Raw genomic sequence first — 19827 nt, 5'->3', positions numbered from 1 at the left:
ATATATATATATATATATATATATATATATATATATATATATAAAACTTCTCTCACCACTTCCTGAGATGTGCCAAGCCAAGATAAAGGAGTGATTTCTGAGAACACACACACACACACACACACACACACACACACACACACACGGCAACAATCCCTTAGAATTCTGGTGAATAGACACTTGCATAAACGTACTTTCTGAAAGTGCAGCCTGGCTTGGGAATTTCATTCTGTGTTGACTGAGTTTAATATTCATTCGGCACAGTGGCTTCCATCTGTACTTTCTAAATAATCTATAATGCTGCAGTCAAAAAGCCCTCGCATAACTTAAAATCTATATTAAATTATTAATAAATACTTCTCTGAGGGGTTCTTATAATTTATAATATAACTGTAAGCCATACACTTGTTCCTTAATTATAGGCTTAAACCTAGAGGAGAGTGTTATTCTGTAAATTTCATATTTCAAAAATTATTTTTTACCATAAAAACATTCCTAGTAAAAACTATTTAAATTATCGCTGACACCAAAAGAAGATTAGACATAAGTTAAGATGAATAAAAATGAATTTTTAATGGTGTTAAATTATCCTTTTGAGTGAAGTAAAAGCTGAATTAGTTTAGAAAGTACACTGTGCACCTCAGCACCTTCAGGAGTGAGTGTCAGGTGAGCAAGAATATTGCCTGCTGTGAGAATGAGTGGAAATAGAATGGCCTTAAGGGTCACTTCAGCTGTGTGTTTCCAGCAAGCTCCAGCCTTTATCTCCATGCCCCATATAATCCTTAGTTTGATTCTATTCATAACTCATTCTCTACCTTTTAGTGCAGTGCTTGCTGCAAAGATTATTCAGTTGTCTGTATCTAGGGTTCACTGTATCTTCACAGGCATCATTTAATACACCTTTCTTAACTATAGACTTTGGTTCATTATATTACTGGAGGAAGAGTCATGTAGGTTATGAAAATGTTGGAAATATCTAATATAGAATCTGTGCTTTTTTGTGATATAGGCATGTGCCTGTGTAGTTTAAGGATTTATTTTAGCTAGAAATGTAATGTCAGGTACAGACTACGATATCTATCTGTCTGTTTGTATGTCTGTCTATCTCTATGATGTCAGCATTGGGCTTAATTTTTGCTTTGACTTTCTTCATTGTTTAAAAATAATCTCAAGAGCAGAGCCAAATGTGATGACAGACTAGCATCCCTTTAGTGACACTGAGTTTATATACTGACTCTGGTAGTGATTCTGTTCTTGTATTTTTGCTGCCCCACCCTCCAAATGCTCAAGGCTATTTGCTTTTTGCATATCTTTGTGAACTATTTTTCAGCTTTTATGCAAATACCTTGTGGAAAACCAGTCATCCACTTAATTGTCCAGTGTACTGACTAGGTAAATATTAAATGACCCTCACTCAAAAAGAATAGAATTTAAGAGAATTCCAAGAAACATTTGAAATTCAATTTTCTGTCATCAGTACATTTTTAATATCTTGCCAGTCCACTTAAATTTTTTCCAGCAAAACATATATTCAATTAGGTTAGGCTACTAAACTATGTAAATGAGGCTTCTGGTTCCCTTTCTCACAGCATGGGGTAATGAGTGTGCTCAGTTCAGCTTCAGAGTGTACATATGGAAGTCTCACACTCACATTCCATAGGCATTGTGCAGAAACCCAGAGGAGGCATCTTCAAAGAGAAATAGAAGGATGGATGTGTGTTTGGAAGGAGCCAGATGCTGTGCCCCTTCCTCAGCAGAGGGCAGAGACAGTAACACAATTGGCTGTGGAGTTTCTATACTGTGTGCACATTTAGTACCCAGGACATCATCCTATCCATCACAGGTCTAGACATCCTGCAAATGCCATGCTTGTGGTCTTTCTCTTATTCTACTGTGCCCAGTAGACTATCTCAGATTTTTTTGGGGGGATCATGAAATCCCACACTCACCTTTCCCGTATCATTTGTTTTTGTTGTTGTTTTTTGTTTGCTTGCTTTTGGTTTGTTTTACTTTTAAAACTTCATTTTAACCCATAATATTCTAAAAAGGATTTCCATAAGGCTTTGCTTATGAGCATTTTAGATAAGAATCTAACTAGAAAAAATAACCTTCCTATCAGGAAGCTTTAGCCTTAGAAAGATGGTTAAGTCTTTTGAGATGTTTTTACTAAGCATGAAAAATACCCACATTAGAAGTGACTGGATGGTTTTCAATTCACATCAACAACAGCAAGAATTGCCAAAAGGAAGAACACAAGGAAACAAAAAGGACAGAAGAAAAAAAACAACATAGACTTCATACTAAAAAAATAGGAGGCTGTTCTACACCTTACAGCATTAAGTGAAGAAAAATGAAAATGAAATTTGGTCAGTATGCTGTATGTCAGTATTATTGGTCAATATGAATCATGATTATAGCGTCATGTAAACTTTAATCATTGTTCTCGTGAGTCTGTGAGTACCTTACTCAAATACAGTGGAACTTAATTCTACTTTCTGTGTGTAAAATTTCTATGATTTAGTTTTAGATATAGAATCTGATAAAATAGTGGCAATATTCTCTCTTCTTACAGTTGACACTTTTAAAGAAAACTGATAATGCATCTCTCTTTAAGACACCTTTTACGAAAATACAGAAAAATATTGGGGGCTAGCTGGCTTAATTTTATTTAAAAGAAGTTCAGTTTCTGAGGATTAGCATGTTTCACAGATTAAATTATTTGAAGACTTTTATGTAGTGATAAACAGAAATGATGCCGTATTTTAGCACACTTGTTTTGGAACTTGAGATGACTGTAGGCAGTTTCACAGTTAGTTTGTTAGTGTTTGAAATGAGCTGATACATTTTATACAGCATTCATATAGCAAGCACAACTTGGTGAGTTTGTTTTCATATGTTGCTGCATTGAATTTCTAGCGTCCACTTCCTGGTGTGCGTGATGAGTTTTCCTAAAGCAGTAGTGCAGGTATTTTTTTAAAAACAGTATTATTTTTGATATCCTTAAAAATTCAGTCTTTCCTCCTCAGGCTGAAAAGACTAGTCACATTAATTAAATCAGTAGTATGTGTTGTATGCAGATACTGAGAAATGAAGTTAGAGTCATAGTAATGTTGACTCCATATGCTCGTTCTAGAATTCTACCAAATATCTGGCTGGGTAGCTGCCCCCGCCAGCTGGAACATGTGACCATCAAGATGAAGCACGAACTGGGAATTACAGCTGTCATGAATTTCCAGACAGAATGGGATATCATACAGAATTCTTCAGGCTGTAACCGCTACCCCGAACCCATGACTCCAGACACCATGATGAAGCTGTACAAGGAAGAAGGCTTGGCCTACATCTGGATGCCCACGCCAGACATGAGTACTGAGGGTGAGGCTAAAAGTCCTCTGTGTCTTCACTGAACTTGTTTCAGAGACACTCGTTTGTCTGTCTTTCAGTCATCTATAACTGCATGTCTTAAACATGCATGATAAAATGGAATTAATATGAGGATTTAAGTTTAATGTCTTTAGACACTTTGACAGAATTCTGTTTAATGTAGTTTCTTTAACTTTTTCATATCCTAAATGTATTTTTAATTGTATATGTACTGTATGGTGGCCTTAGGCTGGTGGCTGGTAACATGGAGCATACAGTCCCTGAGGTATGATAAGTGTTAATGGAATTAATGAAAATAGGAATTAAAAGCATGATGGATTAGTTATAAAGACACACAGATATTTTGGGGATTTGTGTAGATAATCTTTAAAGGTCTTTGGAGGAAGTAGTGTTTGAGGTAATGTCTGAGCAGTAAACAGGGAAAAAGGCAAGATGGAAGAGAATGGCAGGGGGAGCAATTTAGAAGAATCCTTACACAAGGAAAGGACTGGCATGCTGTAGGAACTGAAACACTAACATGGCTGAGGAACTGAGGATATGAAAGTACCACCAGGACTTGGGCTGCAGTAAGAATGTAACACTGTCAGAGTAGCTACAGCAAGGGAAAGGATGAGGAGCTGGGAAAAGTGAAGGTTCCTTTTGATTTAGTGTTTTCATTAAAACCTTCTTCCACTGGCGTGGACAGCTTGGAGCTGGATCTGGGAGTCTAGCGACGTGGATGCAGTGAAGTGGGTGATACTGTGAAAGGGAGGCATGGCGGCTGTGGGGAGCATAAAGGGAGTTGACATGGACTGGAAGCAGCCTTTATATACGGGTTATCATGGTTGGGTGTTGCTGGGGAAATCATTTTGACATGACAAGTAAGTGGCAGTAAGACAAGTGAAAAACCAATTACAGTGCCCAGAAGAGTGGACAATGAGTGATGCAGTGTGTTCTAGGGATTATGGCTTCCTTCTGATGAGGGCAGATTAGGCCAGCTACGTGAATTCCATGGCAGTTGGAGTGGGTCTGGCTTGGACAGGGAGATGTGAGAAAAGGAAGGGCAATGTGTGTGCAAGGAGCATAGACAAAGGCACAGAAGCTTGGGGTTCTGAAAGAGCCATATATCAATCATATAGACAGTTGCTGAAAAGTAGGGGTAACTTTTCGGGTAAGAGAATAATATCCCTACAACAGTATTAATAGTATGTCAGAAGGGGGCAGCAGAGAGCTGTAGAGAGTGCATATCATGTTTGGGGAGTTTGGCAATTTGCTCTTCTGGGTAAAGAAAATGGCAGTGAAGCCTGTCCAGGAAGCCAGAAAACATTCTTTCCCCCAGCTCTCTCTGTACAATGCATGCTATGCATCCAACCCTCTCATGTTTAACATGTATTAACTCATCAGGTTCAAAGAAGATTCTAGACAGACAATTGTAGTCACAGAGAAGAGACTTACGTAACAAGACCAGGTCTTAAGATTGGAAAAAGTTCACAGCCCAGATTTCGAGGGTGGCAGTCCAATCACAGTACTGCTCTCAAAGCCAGGCTGCAAAGCATTAATGGCGTGTTTCTTCTTACACTTCAGGCAGAGTCCACAGACCGACAGAATTTCAGATCCTCGTGTTCATGATTAGCTGGAGTTATGAAAAGCTGGGACTTGAAGGGACATAGCTTATCTTCCCAACAATCAGTGATCTGTAAAGCAGAATACCTTGAGGAGCATAGGAAACCTGTGTCACTGGCCACCTTGACACTTCAAAGAGCTCAGTGCCCTTCCTGAACAGACAGGGCCCCTCTGTGGATTTGAACTGAACTACTGTTATGGAGAGTTATAATTTATGTTCCTTGAGGTGGGGAGAGCTATTTACACTGTGATTATTTCTCTTGGTCATCTAAGAAGGTTAATTTAAGAGCCCTGCTCTCAAGGCTAAACCCTAAACAAAATAGAATTTGCATCAACAGAAAGCTGATTGATTTGCTTGGCAAAGATTGTTTCTATGGCTTTAAAACAGCCAAAGAATTGTTAGGACCCTTCAATTGTAGCCCACACAGAGACTTTGATTTAGCTTCTGTGCTTCTAATTTCACAGCATTGTTACTCATTGGGGTAAATAGGAGAGGAGCAGAAAGGGAGCACTTGAGCCATTAATTCTAATTGCTACTTGGTGACTACATTCCGTGGTCTGCTGACTGAAGGGTCTGATGACTAATAGGCAATTTGCAGAGTAGTTTGGTGTCATCTATCTACTAGGACCCATTGTAGTTGTATTCAAAGAATTTGGTGGATGGTGGTAGGGGGAGTCACTGGGTCACCAGGTTCAGCTATGACCAGCTCCCCAGTAGAGCTAACACAGCAAGATGAGAGCAAAGGTGCTTCTGCCAGCAAAAGGACAAACTCTGACACTGAATAAAAGATTTCTTTAGTTCAGTTGGGCCTAGACAAGTGATCAAACAGTTAACCATTCCTGAGTGGCAAGGTGACATTCCACCAACAGCTCAATCTATGTAGTTTACAATTAGAGACCAATGAGCATATAGATTAATCCTCCGGGGTATTTTTAGAACTCCCAAGGGAGGGGTGGGATCTGTCTGGAGGCATTCTGAGTTCCTGCATAATGCTGCCAGGTTAAGTCTGGAAAGGAAAAGAAGTCTGTTAGACTGAACTGCCACAGATCTGCTACAATCAATTGTTCTGTTGATCCTTTTTGTTGTACATTTTGTCATAGAGTAAGGAGGGCTGGTTTAGACATCTTCCTTTTCATTTCTTCTTTTGAAAAAATGTGCTTTGTCTCTTTTACCTGGAAAATGAAAAATCTCCAAATTCCAGTTGCTACCTCAATGAAAGAAAATGTATTTGCTCATTAAAACTCCCATTCTCAGGGGATGTCAGATTGAGTGTTGATCTCCATTCTGGCAACAGATTAACCTTTTACTTCCCTGTGAATTCAAAGATTCTGGGTGTTCGTTTGTTACCAGAGCTGCTGCCATTCTCTCATTCAGCGGACTTAATTCATTTTTGTTTTTGCTGACTGTGGAGGTGGAATACCTGGGCAGGCTGGAGCCTGGTAGGCATTGAGTAGCTTGTGGTATAAGCAGTTAATTCCTGCACTGGACATCCAGGGCTAAGAATCTCTACTGACTGTAATAGACTGTTGGATTAGTCACAAGTTTTTAAACAATATTTTATTAATACTTTGAGAATTTTATAAAATGTGTTTTGAACATATTCCTTCTGTAATTCCAGACCCACCCCCACACCCTCACTTTCTTATAACCTTCCCACTTTGTATTCTCTTTTTGTTTCGTAAATAACTCACAGAGTCCACTTTGTGCTGCCTATATGGTATGGGGACATCCTCTGCAGTATGGTCAAACTCCAGAAGACATTCTTGCAAAGAGAACTGACTCACCCTCTCTAGAAGCTCCCAAGGCCCATAGTCCTTCAGTTAGGGGTGGAAGTTCTTTAAGTTTTGCCAAGGATGTTGCAGAAGAGATAGACCTTCATCTATGCAATAGCTCAAATGTGGAAAACAAGACTGTGCAAGTAAAATAACAATGTGTACAGCTATATATCTCCCCCAGAGTAAGAAAGGAAAAGGTGTGCATGCATGCTGTAGATTTCTTTCTTGGTCAGCCTTAGACAAAGCAAATCATCCCTTGAGAGGCTTTTGACCTCCCTTATCTCAAGTGCTAAAGTGCCAGGTGCTAAAAACCTATTTTCTTTTTCATAACCTTGGCTTGTTCAACACTTGCTTCCCTTTCAGGAGACTTTTGGTCATACAAGACTTAGATTAGCCTATAGCAAGTAGAATAGAGATGTCTAACAGTGTCTCATATCAAACAAGTGGGATTGCTTCTTGTTGTGACTTGTTCAGTTTGTACTGCAGTATTCAATGATTGCAGAGCAAGCATCTACATATACCCAGTGTTTGTTTTAAATTCCAAGGAGAAAAACACAGATGGTGGACTGTTTTGTTTGAACTACATAAGGTTTGCTTTTTTTTTTTTCAATTTAGTTAGCAACATTTAAAATCTGGAATATTTTCCATAAAAAAAAAAAAAAAGAATCTGGGAGCTGGGGAGATTTCTCAGTGGTTAAGAAGACTTGCTGCTCCTTGAAGGGACTGAGGTTTGCTTCCCAGCACCACATGGCAGCCCACAACCATCTATAACTCGAGTTTCATGAGGATTGGACACCCTTTTGTGGCTTCTGCTGTTACAAAATATGTGAAATATGCAAAGATACATGAAGGCAAACACTTATACACATAAGATAACAAAAAAAATTCTTAAAAAAGAATCTATCTATCTATCTATCTATCTATCTATCTATCTATCTATCACCATACTGTTTAAGGTCGGAAAATTTTATAAAATTAAATTCCGTGTGAAGCCCATTCGCACATGCGCACACACGCATATAAACACACACATGAGGATTAAACTTAGCTTTGGCTGCTCTGGTTGATATTGACTCTCTTGTACAGTGAGGACCCTGTTTTCATTCTTTGGTGATTTAGGCTCTCTGCATTAGGGCTCTTGGATGCAGACTTGCTAGAGCCTGGAAGACACTGACATCCCACAGGGTCATAGTGTCATGGAAGGACTTGTGAGAACACAGACTGATAGAAGAGATGAAAAGTGCCAGAGACCAGGTAGACTAGGAAGAAACACAGACAAGGCTTAACGCCAGGGACTTTGGAGTCAAAGTGGCTGCAGTTGAGTGGCCACTTAAGGATTTCATAGGGATGGGCCTCCAGGCCTCAGTGCCTTCATGTAAATGTTCAGGATAACAGATAGCACCTGCTACAGGATACTCCAGATGAGCAAGAATCCATCTCTCACTTCTAAGCTGTGGACTCACTTCTTTATTTATTGAAAGTAGTTTTTTTTTTTCAAACAATATATTCAATTATGGGTTCTCTTCTCCACCTCCTTCTAAGTCCACTCCACCCACACAAATTCACAACCTTTCTTTCATTCTTTCTCATTAGAAAACAAAGAAAAATCTAAACTAATAAAATAAGATAAAATAAAAACAGACAAACTAGAATAGGAAAAAAATAAACAGAATAAAAAAAGAGGCAGAGAAAAAAGCACAAGAAACACAGACAGAGGTACACATACAGAGAACCCATAAAATAGATAAGACTGGAAACTATAATATATAAACAAAAAGTAAGGTAAACAAATTAATAACAACAACAAAATCAAACAAAACCCCCACATTGTATTGAGTTAGCTTTCTGTTTTGTGTTGGTCATCTACTGCTGAGCATGGGGCCTATACTTAAGTTGATTGTAAACCCAGTAAAACAGCATCAGAAAAAACTCATGTTTTCTTTGGGAGCAGTTATCAATTGTAGATAACTTCTGGGTTAGGGATGGAAGCGGCTGTCTAATTCTTCTCTTAGCACTGGAACCCCATCTGGATTAGACCCATGCAGACCCTGTACATGCTGCTGCTTCATAATGTGTGTCATCCTGTTGTGTCCAGAAGGCTTTGTTTCCTGGTTGTCTTCCATCCCCACTGGCTCTTCTTCCACATAGTTCAAGTTCCAAGGTCTCTGATTCTCTGCACATTGTAAAGTTATGGGTTTGGGTTTCTGCATTTGTTCCCATCTATTGCAGAAGGAAGCTCCTCTGGATCTGGCCGAGCAACACATGGATATATGTGTACAGCAGCATGCCATTGAGAACCATTTTATGGATATATTCCTTTAGCAGAACAGTGGTATTTGGTTTTTTCATAAGTCCATGGCCTACCTACTTTCAGGTTTTTGATCACCTGAGCAGTGACTGGAGTGTTTCATCTCATTGAGTGGGCTATCCAATTGGTTACTCTCATGACTTCGTGCTTCAGTACATCTTGCAGAGAGGGCACCATTATAGATTCTAAGGTTTGTAGCTGGGTTGCTGTTTACTTCTGCTTGGTGTTTCTCCTCTGGTAATATGAAGAGTGCCTTCTAGTACCATGAACAGCAGGGGTAAAGGCTCTAGGTAGGTGCCTCCTTAACTTCTCTGTTTTCAATGAGTTGTGTGGATGTTATGTCTATTAATAAGGCCTTATCATCAGTTTGTGGAGAACAACCACAAACTGGCAATAGCTTGGGTTATTTGGGGCTTTTGATGGGGCCTCTTTAGCTACAACTCAATTATATGCAGCCCATTCCTAGCAATGGAGGCTTTATTTGTTGTTGAGAGAAGTCTAGTTGAAGTTTTGCATTTTATGTTATTTGAATATTCCATTTAGATTTCTTTCAAATATGTATATATTTTAAGAAGTTTCTGCTATATTTTAAGTTTCCATATGACCCCTCAAATGGCCCTCAGGTTTAGCTGTATTTCCCTGTATTTCCTTCTTTATCTTCTTTACATTTTCCCTTCCCACTCCCCATTTGGTCCTCCTGTTCTAGTCCCTCTTCCATATATCTGTTATACAATGTTATATTTAATAACTATCAATTCTGTTTTTCCTTTCTAGAGAGAGTTTTCCCTCACCCTGCTAGTCCCTATCCTCTATGATTATACAGATTATAGCCTGCTTATCAAAGACTTAAGAGCTATGTTTTTCTTTTTGAGTCTGGATTACCTCACTCAGGATGATATTTTTTTTAACTCTATCTTCTGTGGATTACATGATTTCATTGTTTTTAACAGTTGAGCAATATTTCATTGTGTAAGTAAATGTACCACATTTTCTTTATTCATTTATTCATTGACATCGAGGATATTTTCAATTTCTAGCTATTATGAATAGAGCAGCAATGAAAATGGCTGATCAAGTGTCTCTATAGGATTTAGAGTATTTGGGTATATGCCCAAGAGTAATATAGTTGGATCCTGAGGTAGATATACTTCCAGCTTCCTGAGGAACCACTGCATTGATATCCATATTGGTTGTATACTACACTTACTTCTTGAATGACATTTCTGCAGATGAAAAAGAGAGGGGGAGCATATTGTATCATCTGGGTTGTTGAAATAGGCCTGCCCTAGGGGAAGGTCTGTCTACAGAGTCCATTTTGTCTGATTCTGTGGAAGACGTCGTCTGACTTCTGTATTCTGAGCAAGTCAGCTGAGACTGAGCCCTGCAGCTTCTGCTGCAAACAGTCACTCTTGTCTCTTTATATATTGCACATTTGATTTTAAAAGTATATTTAACATATTCCTGTTTAATTCCTGCCATGGCAACTTGTAGTTTGCTTTTGCCACTTTGTGGGTTCTTCTTTTTCTCATTTTTTATTCCCCTACACTCGATAAGAGAGAAAGAAGGATAGGGGTAGGGAAGAAAACCTTGAATAAATTTCCTTCTTGTTTCTTCTTTGAGCCTGACTACTAACAAACTGCAACCACCTGGCCCCTGAATGAACATCAACTACCAACACCCTGCCTTAGCATTTATATATCCTCTGAAAAGCTCCCAAAATTTCAAACATCACACAATTGTAGAAACTGTATGCAGCCGGCAAAACAATGCCTCTGGTGGAACACTAGGCAAATCATAGTCAACTTCTGTGAACAATCTAAAGCATCCCCATATCCCCATGTCTGGGATTAAAATAAAAACATATTTCTTATAATATTTCTATGTTTTTTTTAAAGGAACCAAAATTCTAGAGTTGTCACTTCATCAACTATTGCATGGAGCTTTTCCAGGGGACTAGTGGTGACAGAGCAAGAAGAAGCCATGATTCCAAAGTTAACAGGAGGATTCACTTCACACCAGAAACTGCTCACAGACTTTACTGTGATGGAGCAGATCACACCCTTAGCATAGTCACTCTGGCATACCCTGGATGTTTGCCACCTCTGATCCCCTGAGAGACATGGTAGATACTGCACACAGGGCTATGCTGAGATTGGCATGATGAACCCACTGGCCCATGTGATCCTTTGGATAGTATGTGTCTCTGGGCCTCTTTCTCCCCCACCCACAATGTAAGTAACTGTGTGGCAGGGTATGCAACTGAAACAAGGAGTCCTGGTGTGCACCCAATGCAGATGCTTTTAGGAATTGGTTGTGTTTGTGTGTGTGTGTGTGTGTGTGTGTGTGTGAGAGAGAGAGAGAGAGAGAGAGAGAGAGAGAGAGAGAGCTAATAGAGTCAGTCTGTCAATCTGAGAGGTTATCTAGTATGTTTGCCTAAACACATTTCTCTGAAAACAATTCAAATGGCTGAGTGGTGCCTGTAGCTTTACACCTCTTCCTTAGTGGGGCTGACAGAATTCAGGCAGGAAAGAATAGCATCTTGGTTTTTCTGTGGGTTGCTTCTGTCTCAGAGAATGATAAGCCTGAATTGAGGTAGGTGACTGAGGAGACCTTGGAGCCATGGTGAGCTCCTGTGAAAATGCCCTCTTTCAAGGTACTGGGTCCTGGTTCTAAGGTACTGTATTGGCCCCTTCAGGGCACTAGCACTTTCTAAGAGGACAGCTAAGGAGTGAAAGCTCCTGTGGGAGAAGCCGAGGCTTCAGTAAAGCTCTACAAGTGAGGGAGGGGCTTCTCATCTCTTCAGTCATCTAATGGGATCCACAATTTGAAGACTAGATAGGTCTGTTCTCGGTAGTTCTGGGGATCCTTCAGGGGCCATCATGTCCCTCTGTAAGGTACAGAGAAACTAGACAATGCTATGCTGTAAGTGCTTAGTCAAAATTTGATAATTCTGTGTAGTGGACCTCTGTCAGTCCCTTCTGAAGTAATTTATCATGATGTTGTCCACTAAAATGCTAAACAGATAAAGACTTTGCTAAGTATCTCATAGAGAGAACCTGTGAGCAGAGAGTGGACATCTCAAGGCTGAAAGGCTGGCTGTTGGGTATTCTTCTGCCCAGCAGGATGCCGGGAGCAAGTCACAACATAGCTCTCAAGCTGAGGAAACATTTGAATAATCTGTTCATCAAAATAGCAGCCAGAGGACAGTGACAACTGTGATCATAACTTTCCAGTAACATGGAAAGAAATTAAATCCCTGTCTGTATTCACTGTGCTGTGGTGGCTTAAATGATCGGTTATCCCACATGCATCAGCTGTAAGTTAGCCACTCCATTATGTGAATGAAAATCAGCATATTAAATTCTGTTTCAAATTGCTTTGTCTAATCAGTAAATACAACTGAGTCATTAACTAGTGTGAACTAATTATGTGCCTTCCATTTTTCTGGAAGCACATTTAGGAGCAAGTGAAATTGAGGGGGACAGGATCTATCAAGTTTTCTTTGAAATCTTCTAAAACCATTGCCAGATCTCTGCAAACCCTTCTAGAAAGAAGTTAAAATTCTTTCTTCTGACCCCTGCACCCCATCAAAAAATATGTGGTTAGTTAACTCTGTAGAGAAATTTGCATCAATGGTGAAACCAGTCAAAAAGCAATAATATCCCTGGAATAGTCACAGGTTCACATTTGTGTTCAGAACTGACTGTTGCCTCTGGGATTCTCTCTCCACTGTGATATTCTCAGCTTTTAAATTTGTCTCACCTTTTCCCTCTAAAATAAACAAAGGAATCAAACTGTCTCACCCCCGACCTTAGTGTTCTGTAGTGCACTGTGCATTTTGATGTGGCAGTTTCTCCATTCATGTACAGTCTGTGCTTTTCTTGTCTAGGTCGAGTGCAGATGCTGCCTCAGGCTGTGTGTCTCCTGCACGCGCTTCTGGAGAATGGACACACAGTGTATGTCCACTGCAATGCTGGGGTGGGCCGCTCCACAGCTGCTGTGTGTGGCTGGCTCCACTACGTGATTGGCTGGAGTCTGCGGAAGGTGCAATACTTTATCATGGCCAAGAGGCCTGCAGTCTACATTGATGAAGACGCTTTGGCCCAAGCACAAGAAGACTTTTTTCAGAAGTTTGGGAAGGTTCACTCTTCCATATGCAGTTTGTAGGTGACCTGCCTGCCTCCCCTTTGAGTTGCCTTATGGAACCTGGGGGTGTGTTAGTGGAATACCTAGAGACTAAGACCCCATCTGAGCTGAGAAGACTGCGGCCCTCATGTCACCTGGGGATACCTTCTATTGCAGCTTGGCTGGGCTTAACTTTGAAACATTTTACAAAGGAACCTGCATGCCACATGAAAAAAATTCAAAGTCAGTGGGGCCGTGCAATGTATGCCTGTATTTGCTGCTGCCACTGGCTGGGGCCTCTGCTGACAAACTCTGGATAGGTTGTTATGGATTTGTGACTTTTTGACATTCAGAAGACAAGAGAGTGGATAAGCAGATTTTATCATTACTGTGAGAGACACACACTGCATGTGCACACACACACAAACACCAACTTTTTTACTGAACTGAAATTACAGTTATTTGCCAGTGGAAGGGATAAATATATAAACGTGCATATGACACAAAAAGATCTCACCATGGTCATAAAACAGTGCCTTTCTGTAATTTCCTTTGTCCCATTTTATAGTTGTTAACCTCTTCAAGATTCCACCCTCCTAATTTTCCTGTCCTCTCAACATGGCTGGAGTAGTAGAGTTAGCTCTCTGCTTTTTCTTATCTTTGTATTGCTATTTATTTTCTTGAGACAGTTTGTACTGCTCAGTTTAGTATAATACACAAAGGTTTGCCTTGAACTCCTGGTATTCCTCCTGTGCCAGCCTCCTGAGAACTGGGATTAAAGGTGCATGCTACCATACTTAGCAGCACCATTTTTTAGCTGAGGTTTATTGAGCATAGCTGGCTTTCCCAGCCCTAATGGTGAGTAGGGGTGAGATGAAATTGGTAATTTAATTTATTTGGCTCAGTGCTGCTTTCAGTGCAATTAGTTTCAGCACACTGTCATGGATGCAGCTTTTGTCTTTCTGGGGTAAAGTCACTACCCAGCAGTTGTTTCTGCAGTGAGAAGTGGGACAGTGTTCTGATCAGTTGCCAAAGAATCTAGGAATACAGTTCTATTTTGTTCAACCTACTTTAAACTGTGGTGTGTGATCTCAAAGCCATGGTTATCTGAGCCATACTTCTCCAGAGGAAGAAGCCTGAAGAGGCCATGTCCACAAATCAGTGTAATACAGAAGCTGACCCTGGCTCAATATAACTCAATATAACACATGATTGCTAGTCCTCCCAAATTTGTGCTTTATTCCGTTAGACTTTATCAGAAGTACGAATGTCAGCCAAACTTTGCCCCGTAAGATACAATCTAGAATCAGACCTATGCTCCATCCTTTGGAAGACCAGTCCCCAGGTAAGAATGGCATCTTAAGGGAACAGAAGGGGGTTTCTCTCTAGTTGAGTGCCACTCTGTGCCAGCTACTTCCCTAACTCTAATGCTATCACAGCTCCCTCCGGGGAAGGTCATTGTTTCTGTTCAGACCAGGAAGTTGAGACCCAGAGAGGTTATAGCACAGGTCCATTTTCCTTGTCCTGGATGGAGCCCATGGAATGAGATGCAAATCTAGGTTTGTCTCTCAAATTTCATATCGTCAAGAGTTAAACTGTGATGCTTACGTATGTTCTTTTCCTTATTTTTAATTTTTTTTCACTTTTTAAAAATTTATAATTTTATAAATTACAGATTATTCACTTTGTATCCCTGTTGTAGCCACCTTCCTCATCCCCTCCCAATCTCACCCTCCCTCCCTCATCTCCTCCCATGCCCCTCTCCAAGTCCACTGATAGGGGAAGTTCTCCTTCCCTTCCCTCTGACCCTAGCCTGTCAGGTATCATCAGGAGTGGCTGAATTGTCTTTCTCTATGGCCTGGTAAGACTGCTCCTCATCAGGGGAGGTGATCAAAGAGCCAGCAACTGAGTTCAGGTCAGAGACAGTTCCTGTTCCCATTACTAGGGAACCCGCTTGGAGATTGAGCTGCCATGGGTTACATCTGTGCAGGAGTTCTAGGGGTACTAGGTTATTTACATGCATGGTCCTTGGTTAGAGTATCAGTCTCAGAAAAGACCCCTGTGCCCAGAATTTTTTGATCTGTTGCTCTCCTTGTAGAGCTCTTGTCCCCTCCAGGTCTTTCTATCTCACCCTTCTTTCATAAGATTCCCTGCACTCTGCCCAAAGTTTGGCTATGAGTCTCAGCATCTTCTTCAATGCCTTGCTGGGTAAAAGTCTTTCAATGGCCCTCTGTGGTGGGCTACTGTCTTATTGCCTGTTTGCTCCCTCTTCTGTTGTCCATCCCCTTTGACTTTGATCATCTTACCCAGGGTCCTCCTCCTTGCTCAGATTCTTTAGGTGTATAGATTTTAGTATGTTTATCCTATATTTTATGTTTAATATCCACTTATAAGTAAGTATATTCCATGTGTGTCTTTCTGCTTCTGGGATGACTCACTCAGGATGATCTTTTGTACTTCCCACCATTTGCTTGCAGATTTCATGATTTCCTTGTTTTATAATCATGTGTTAATAGATAGTAGAGATGGTGATTTGGGAGGCAGAGGGGACAAGAAGGCCACAGCATAGGGAGAGATGTCACAGTGTGGCATTTGTTTTGGGCAAAACGACATACAAGAAACAGTTCTCCTGTAATCTGACAAAGTAAAGTCTATAAATCAGTATCAAATGACACCCGTCCTCTGCTATGAAATATAGCTGGATATGGCTATTGTGTCTAAGAACCAGTATTTAGTCATGTATATGTAAATTTAATTTTAAATGGAATATTTTAAACTAATATAATGGCGTCTATGCTCGTCTCTGTGTGCTTGTGTATGAATTTTCTTAATGTCCTAAGAAATCTAGCTATATAAGTTCCACTGTACAATGGTCTCTTCCAGGTGGCATCTTCTCTGTGGCTCTGATAAATAAAATTGTTTATCACTATTGAACATTTTAGAATGACCCCAATTTGCCCTCATTGAGTGGATTGTCCAATATGTCTCAAAATCACCTGGAACCTTTGCTAAATAAAAGCATTAAAAAAGACCTTTTGCACACAGTTGTTTTAATGCTGTCAATTTACTCTGTAATCTAGAAGAACATAGTGGATTTTTTTATTATTATTGTAAGAAGAGCAATCAACTCAGCAAAACTGCTTTTTCTTTGTTGTCTTGTCTCATTAACCTATGAGAAAGCTGACAAGTCAAAGGTAGAAGCACCACAAAGAAGTAAAATGAAACTCAAGAAAGTTTGGGAGAAGACCACGGAAGATCTTGTCTCAAGCAACTCTCATTGGACACTTTTTTGGGGGGAGGGGTGAATGGGGGTGATGGGATGGAACCCATGACCTCATACATGCTAAGGCACCCTGTACGCTGAACTATACCTCTAGCTCAATGAAAGTCTTCATGCACAATATTTGCACAGGAAATCACAAGAAGAACTCATCCTTAGTTAAGGAACACTGAGGTACCATTACTTTCTTTCAGACTTCAAAAATACCCTTCTTTTATTTTGTGGACCAAAACTGTTTAAAAGAAAAAAAAATAACAAAACATAAAAATACCTCTGCAAAGCTTTTCAAAAAAAAGGTGACTATTATTATATTCTGACTGTTGTGTTCATTTAGTTTTTATTGACAAATACCTTTCTTTCCCTTTTTTGTGTTGCTTTTATGTTCTGGCAATCATGCTTCCTTTTTTTCTTCTGCAATAAGGTGTAGTCGCCCGTGACCACCAATAGTAACTGCGTGCACAAGGGTCTAGGAATTAAAAGAGAAAACACAAAGAAGTGACACCAGGACAGTGCTTTGATCAAGGTGCCATCTTTATTACAGAGTAAACCACTTATACAGGTTTCCAAGTAAACATATCCAAGCAAAACAGGAAACGTAACCAAGCAAAACAGGAGGTGTCTGCTGAAAACAAGAATAGTGAGCCAGCATAACTTGCATGCACGTGACCATCTCAGGTCCAATGGAATGACTACCTCAGTTCCCCCTTTTTTGTTTATGACCAAAGACTCATAAGGCTTCTTTTCTTTTAATATAATAATAATTATGAAATTATGAAAACTGTTACCTATGTGTATTTAGCAACTTAGGAGAAAGTATCTGATTATTCTATCTTGACAAGTTTAGAGTTCTATACCTAAATTAACTTTTATCCTTATTGGTATTACCTACATGAAAGGATGTCTTAACTTCTAAACAACCTAACTTTAATTGTGGCACTATGACTATTTGGTCTTCAACCCTACCAGAGACTTGAAAAGGAATAAAATTAGTTGTTAGAGTAAATAGGAAGTGAATGTTAGCAGCTTCCAAAAAATAAAAATTGACACAGACTGCTGCCTGAACAGTCACCCATAACTGTTTATAACGTTGGAGCATCATCTTCAGCCTTCTGGCTCAGAATATTTGACAGACATATATGTGAAGCAGGAACTATTTAGGACTTGCTTACCCTGTCTTGGCAGAGTTTGGCAGTCAACTTGTCCTGCATTTAAGCTTGCCCATTTTGGCAGAATTTGTCATGAAGTGAGGGTATTTTCTTTACCCGAGTGGCTTGTTTGCCACATCTTAAGCCATCTCCATATGGAGGTTCTTCGATGCTCATTATCTTCTTTGAGGTAGGTGGGGTGCTGCCAGGTGATGACCTGTATCATTGTCAAAGAATCTTTAAAATAATAAAGATACTTTTAAATGCCATATTCTGTAGGTCTCTGAAGTTTTTGAAGACTACCTATCTTTATATAATCGATCTGACCACGAAAATTATATCTATCTGTTAAACCTAGGATATATACTCCTGCAATAAAGTGGACTAGTGTCTGACATGACTATGAGTCGAATAACTAGCAATTAACTTTCATTACCTAATACCCTAACCTGTTTTTAATAGCTGTTTAAAAGTATTGAAAGTAACCTTGACTTTCTATCAATATCCTAAAGCTTATACCAATGTATCAAAAATACTTATTTTTTCATCAATATGCAGAATTCTGTACCATAGTTAAAATTAACCTTATTTGGGAACAACAAATAAAACCTTAAGTTGAGTAGATTTCTATTAGATATCCCTGTATATTCCTTGTTTCACTCTGAATAAGATCACTAACAATTACAAACATCTCCCAATGACAATAAACATCCATAGCCACAGAGAACAACCAAAAACCTACCCAACCCCCTTTAAGGAAAATTGAACGTCATTCTCATGAATTTCTTCTAGCTGACATTTTGGGCACATAGAAATCCTATAATGGGCCCAAAGAAAATTGGGAAAAAATAGTTAGTTAAGCAAGCAATAACATTTGTGGTCCAGTCTTTGAATGTTGAGAAATTTCAGGCTTAATACAAGTCCTGTTTGGAACAGTCTAAAATGCAGGACCAATTAAGATTAGTAGCTTTTTTCAAAGTTCTTTTGGGACCAGGCTTTGACGAGAAACAGCAATTGAAGCAATTGAGGCAGGAATAAGCAGAATGCTGGAACACGCAAGATGTTCCTGGCAGGAATCAAAAGGTCAGGGCTGTCCTTTTTGTAAAAGGTCCTGAGCCCATCGTGGTGGATTCATTTGACCCCAGAGGCAGTGGCAGTTCACCAAGGCAAGGGACAGAAGCCCAAAGGTCCAACTTAGCGGTCCCTGGACAGGTCATCATTAACAGGGATATTGGCATCAGCAACTGGAGAGGTCTCCAAAGATTTGATGTTGTCCACTTGAACACACCAACCTTTCCAGTAGCCAGTGGGCAGCATCATTTTCCTGTGAGAAAGCACAAATAGATCCTCTTCCCCAAATAAGTACAGGGTTGGGTCCATGCCATCAGTTGGTGGCATTGCAGAAATGGAAGAAGACTTGGGATGCCAATAATGTTCCACTGCAGATTTACCTTCTTTATCCACTTGTAAGAAGTTGAAAATGAAAAGAACATAGTCAAGGTGAGCTCTGGGGGACTTATGTGGATATAGCTCCCCCATCTTTGTTTTAGACAGATGATTTTTGATCATCAAATGTAGCTCTTTCTACTATACCTTGACCCATAAGACTATAAGGTATGCCAGTTTTATGTATTATAGCAAATTGTTTACAAAAGTGTGCAAAAGTTTTGCTTGTATATCCAGAACCATTGTCTGTTTTAACTTCTGTTGGAACATTAAAAATGGAAAAAATGTATATAAGCAATGGGCCATGATATGATGGGTGGATTCACCAGATTGCATGGATGCTAATAAAAACCCTGAATAAAGGAGAGCAACAGAACAAGATAATTTGAACACAGGGAACTTCTCAGAGACTCATACTCCAACCAAGAACTATTCGTGGAGATGACCTGGAACCCCTGCACTGGTGTAGCCCATGGCAGTTCAGTGTCCAAGTGGGTTACATAGTAATGGGAAGAGGGACTGCCTCTGACATAATCTGATTGGCCTGCTCGTTGATCACTTCCCCCTGAGGGGGGAGCAGCCTTACCAGGCCACAGTAGAGGACAATGCAGCCACTTTTGATGAGAACTGATAGACTAAGATCAGAAAGGAGAGGAGAACCTCCCCTATCAGTGGACTTGGGGAGTGGCATGCATGCAGAAAGGGGAGGGAGGGTGGGATCTTGAGGGGAGGAGGGAGGGGCTTATGGGGGGATACAAAAT

At 39.9% G+C, this 19827-nt stretch overlaps 1 protein-coding gene across 1 annotated transcript in view; it reads left to right on the top strand.

Annotated features, from left to right (window-relative positions):
- The window catches only part of Epm2a (EPM2A glucan phosphatase, laforin), a 101669-nt gene extending 85443 nt beyond the window's left edge, over positions 1-16226 (top strand). The window contains exons 3-4 of the mRNA XM_055627729.1: positions 3134-3375; positions 12960-16226. Coding sequence (XP_055483704.1) covers positions 3134-3375; positions 12960-13237 — 520 coding nt within the window. The 3' untranslated portion in view covers positions 13238-16226. The remainder of the gene's footprint in view (positions 1-3133; positions 3376-12959) is intronic.
- Positions 16227-19827: the final 3601 nt, after the last annotated feature.

The sequence above is a fragment of the Psammomys obesus genome, unplaced genomic scaffold, assembly GCF_907164565.1.
Source record: "Psammomys obesus unplaced genomic scaffold, mPsaObe1.curated_primary_1811, whole genome shotgun sequence".
Taxonomy (NCBI): Eukaryota; Metazoa; Chordata; class Mammalia; order Rodentia; family Muridae; genus Psammomys; species Psammomys obesus.
This window is presented reverse-complemented; position numbering and strand designations above follow the sequence as displayed.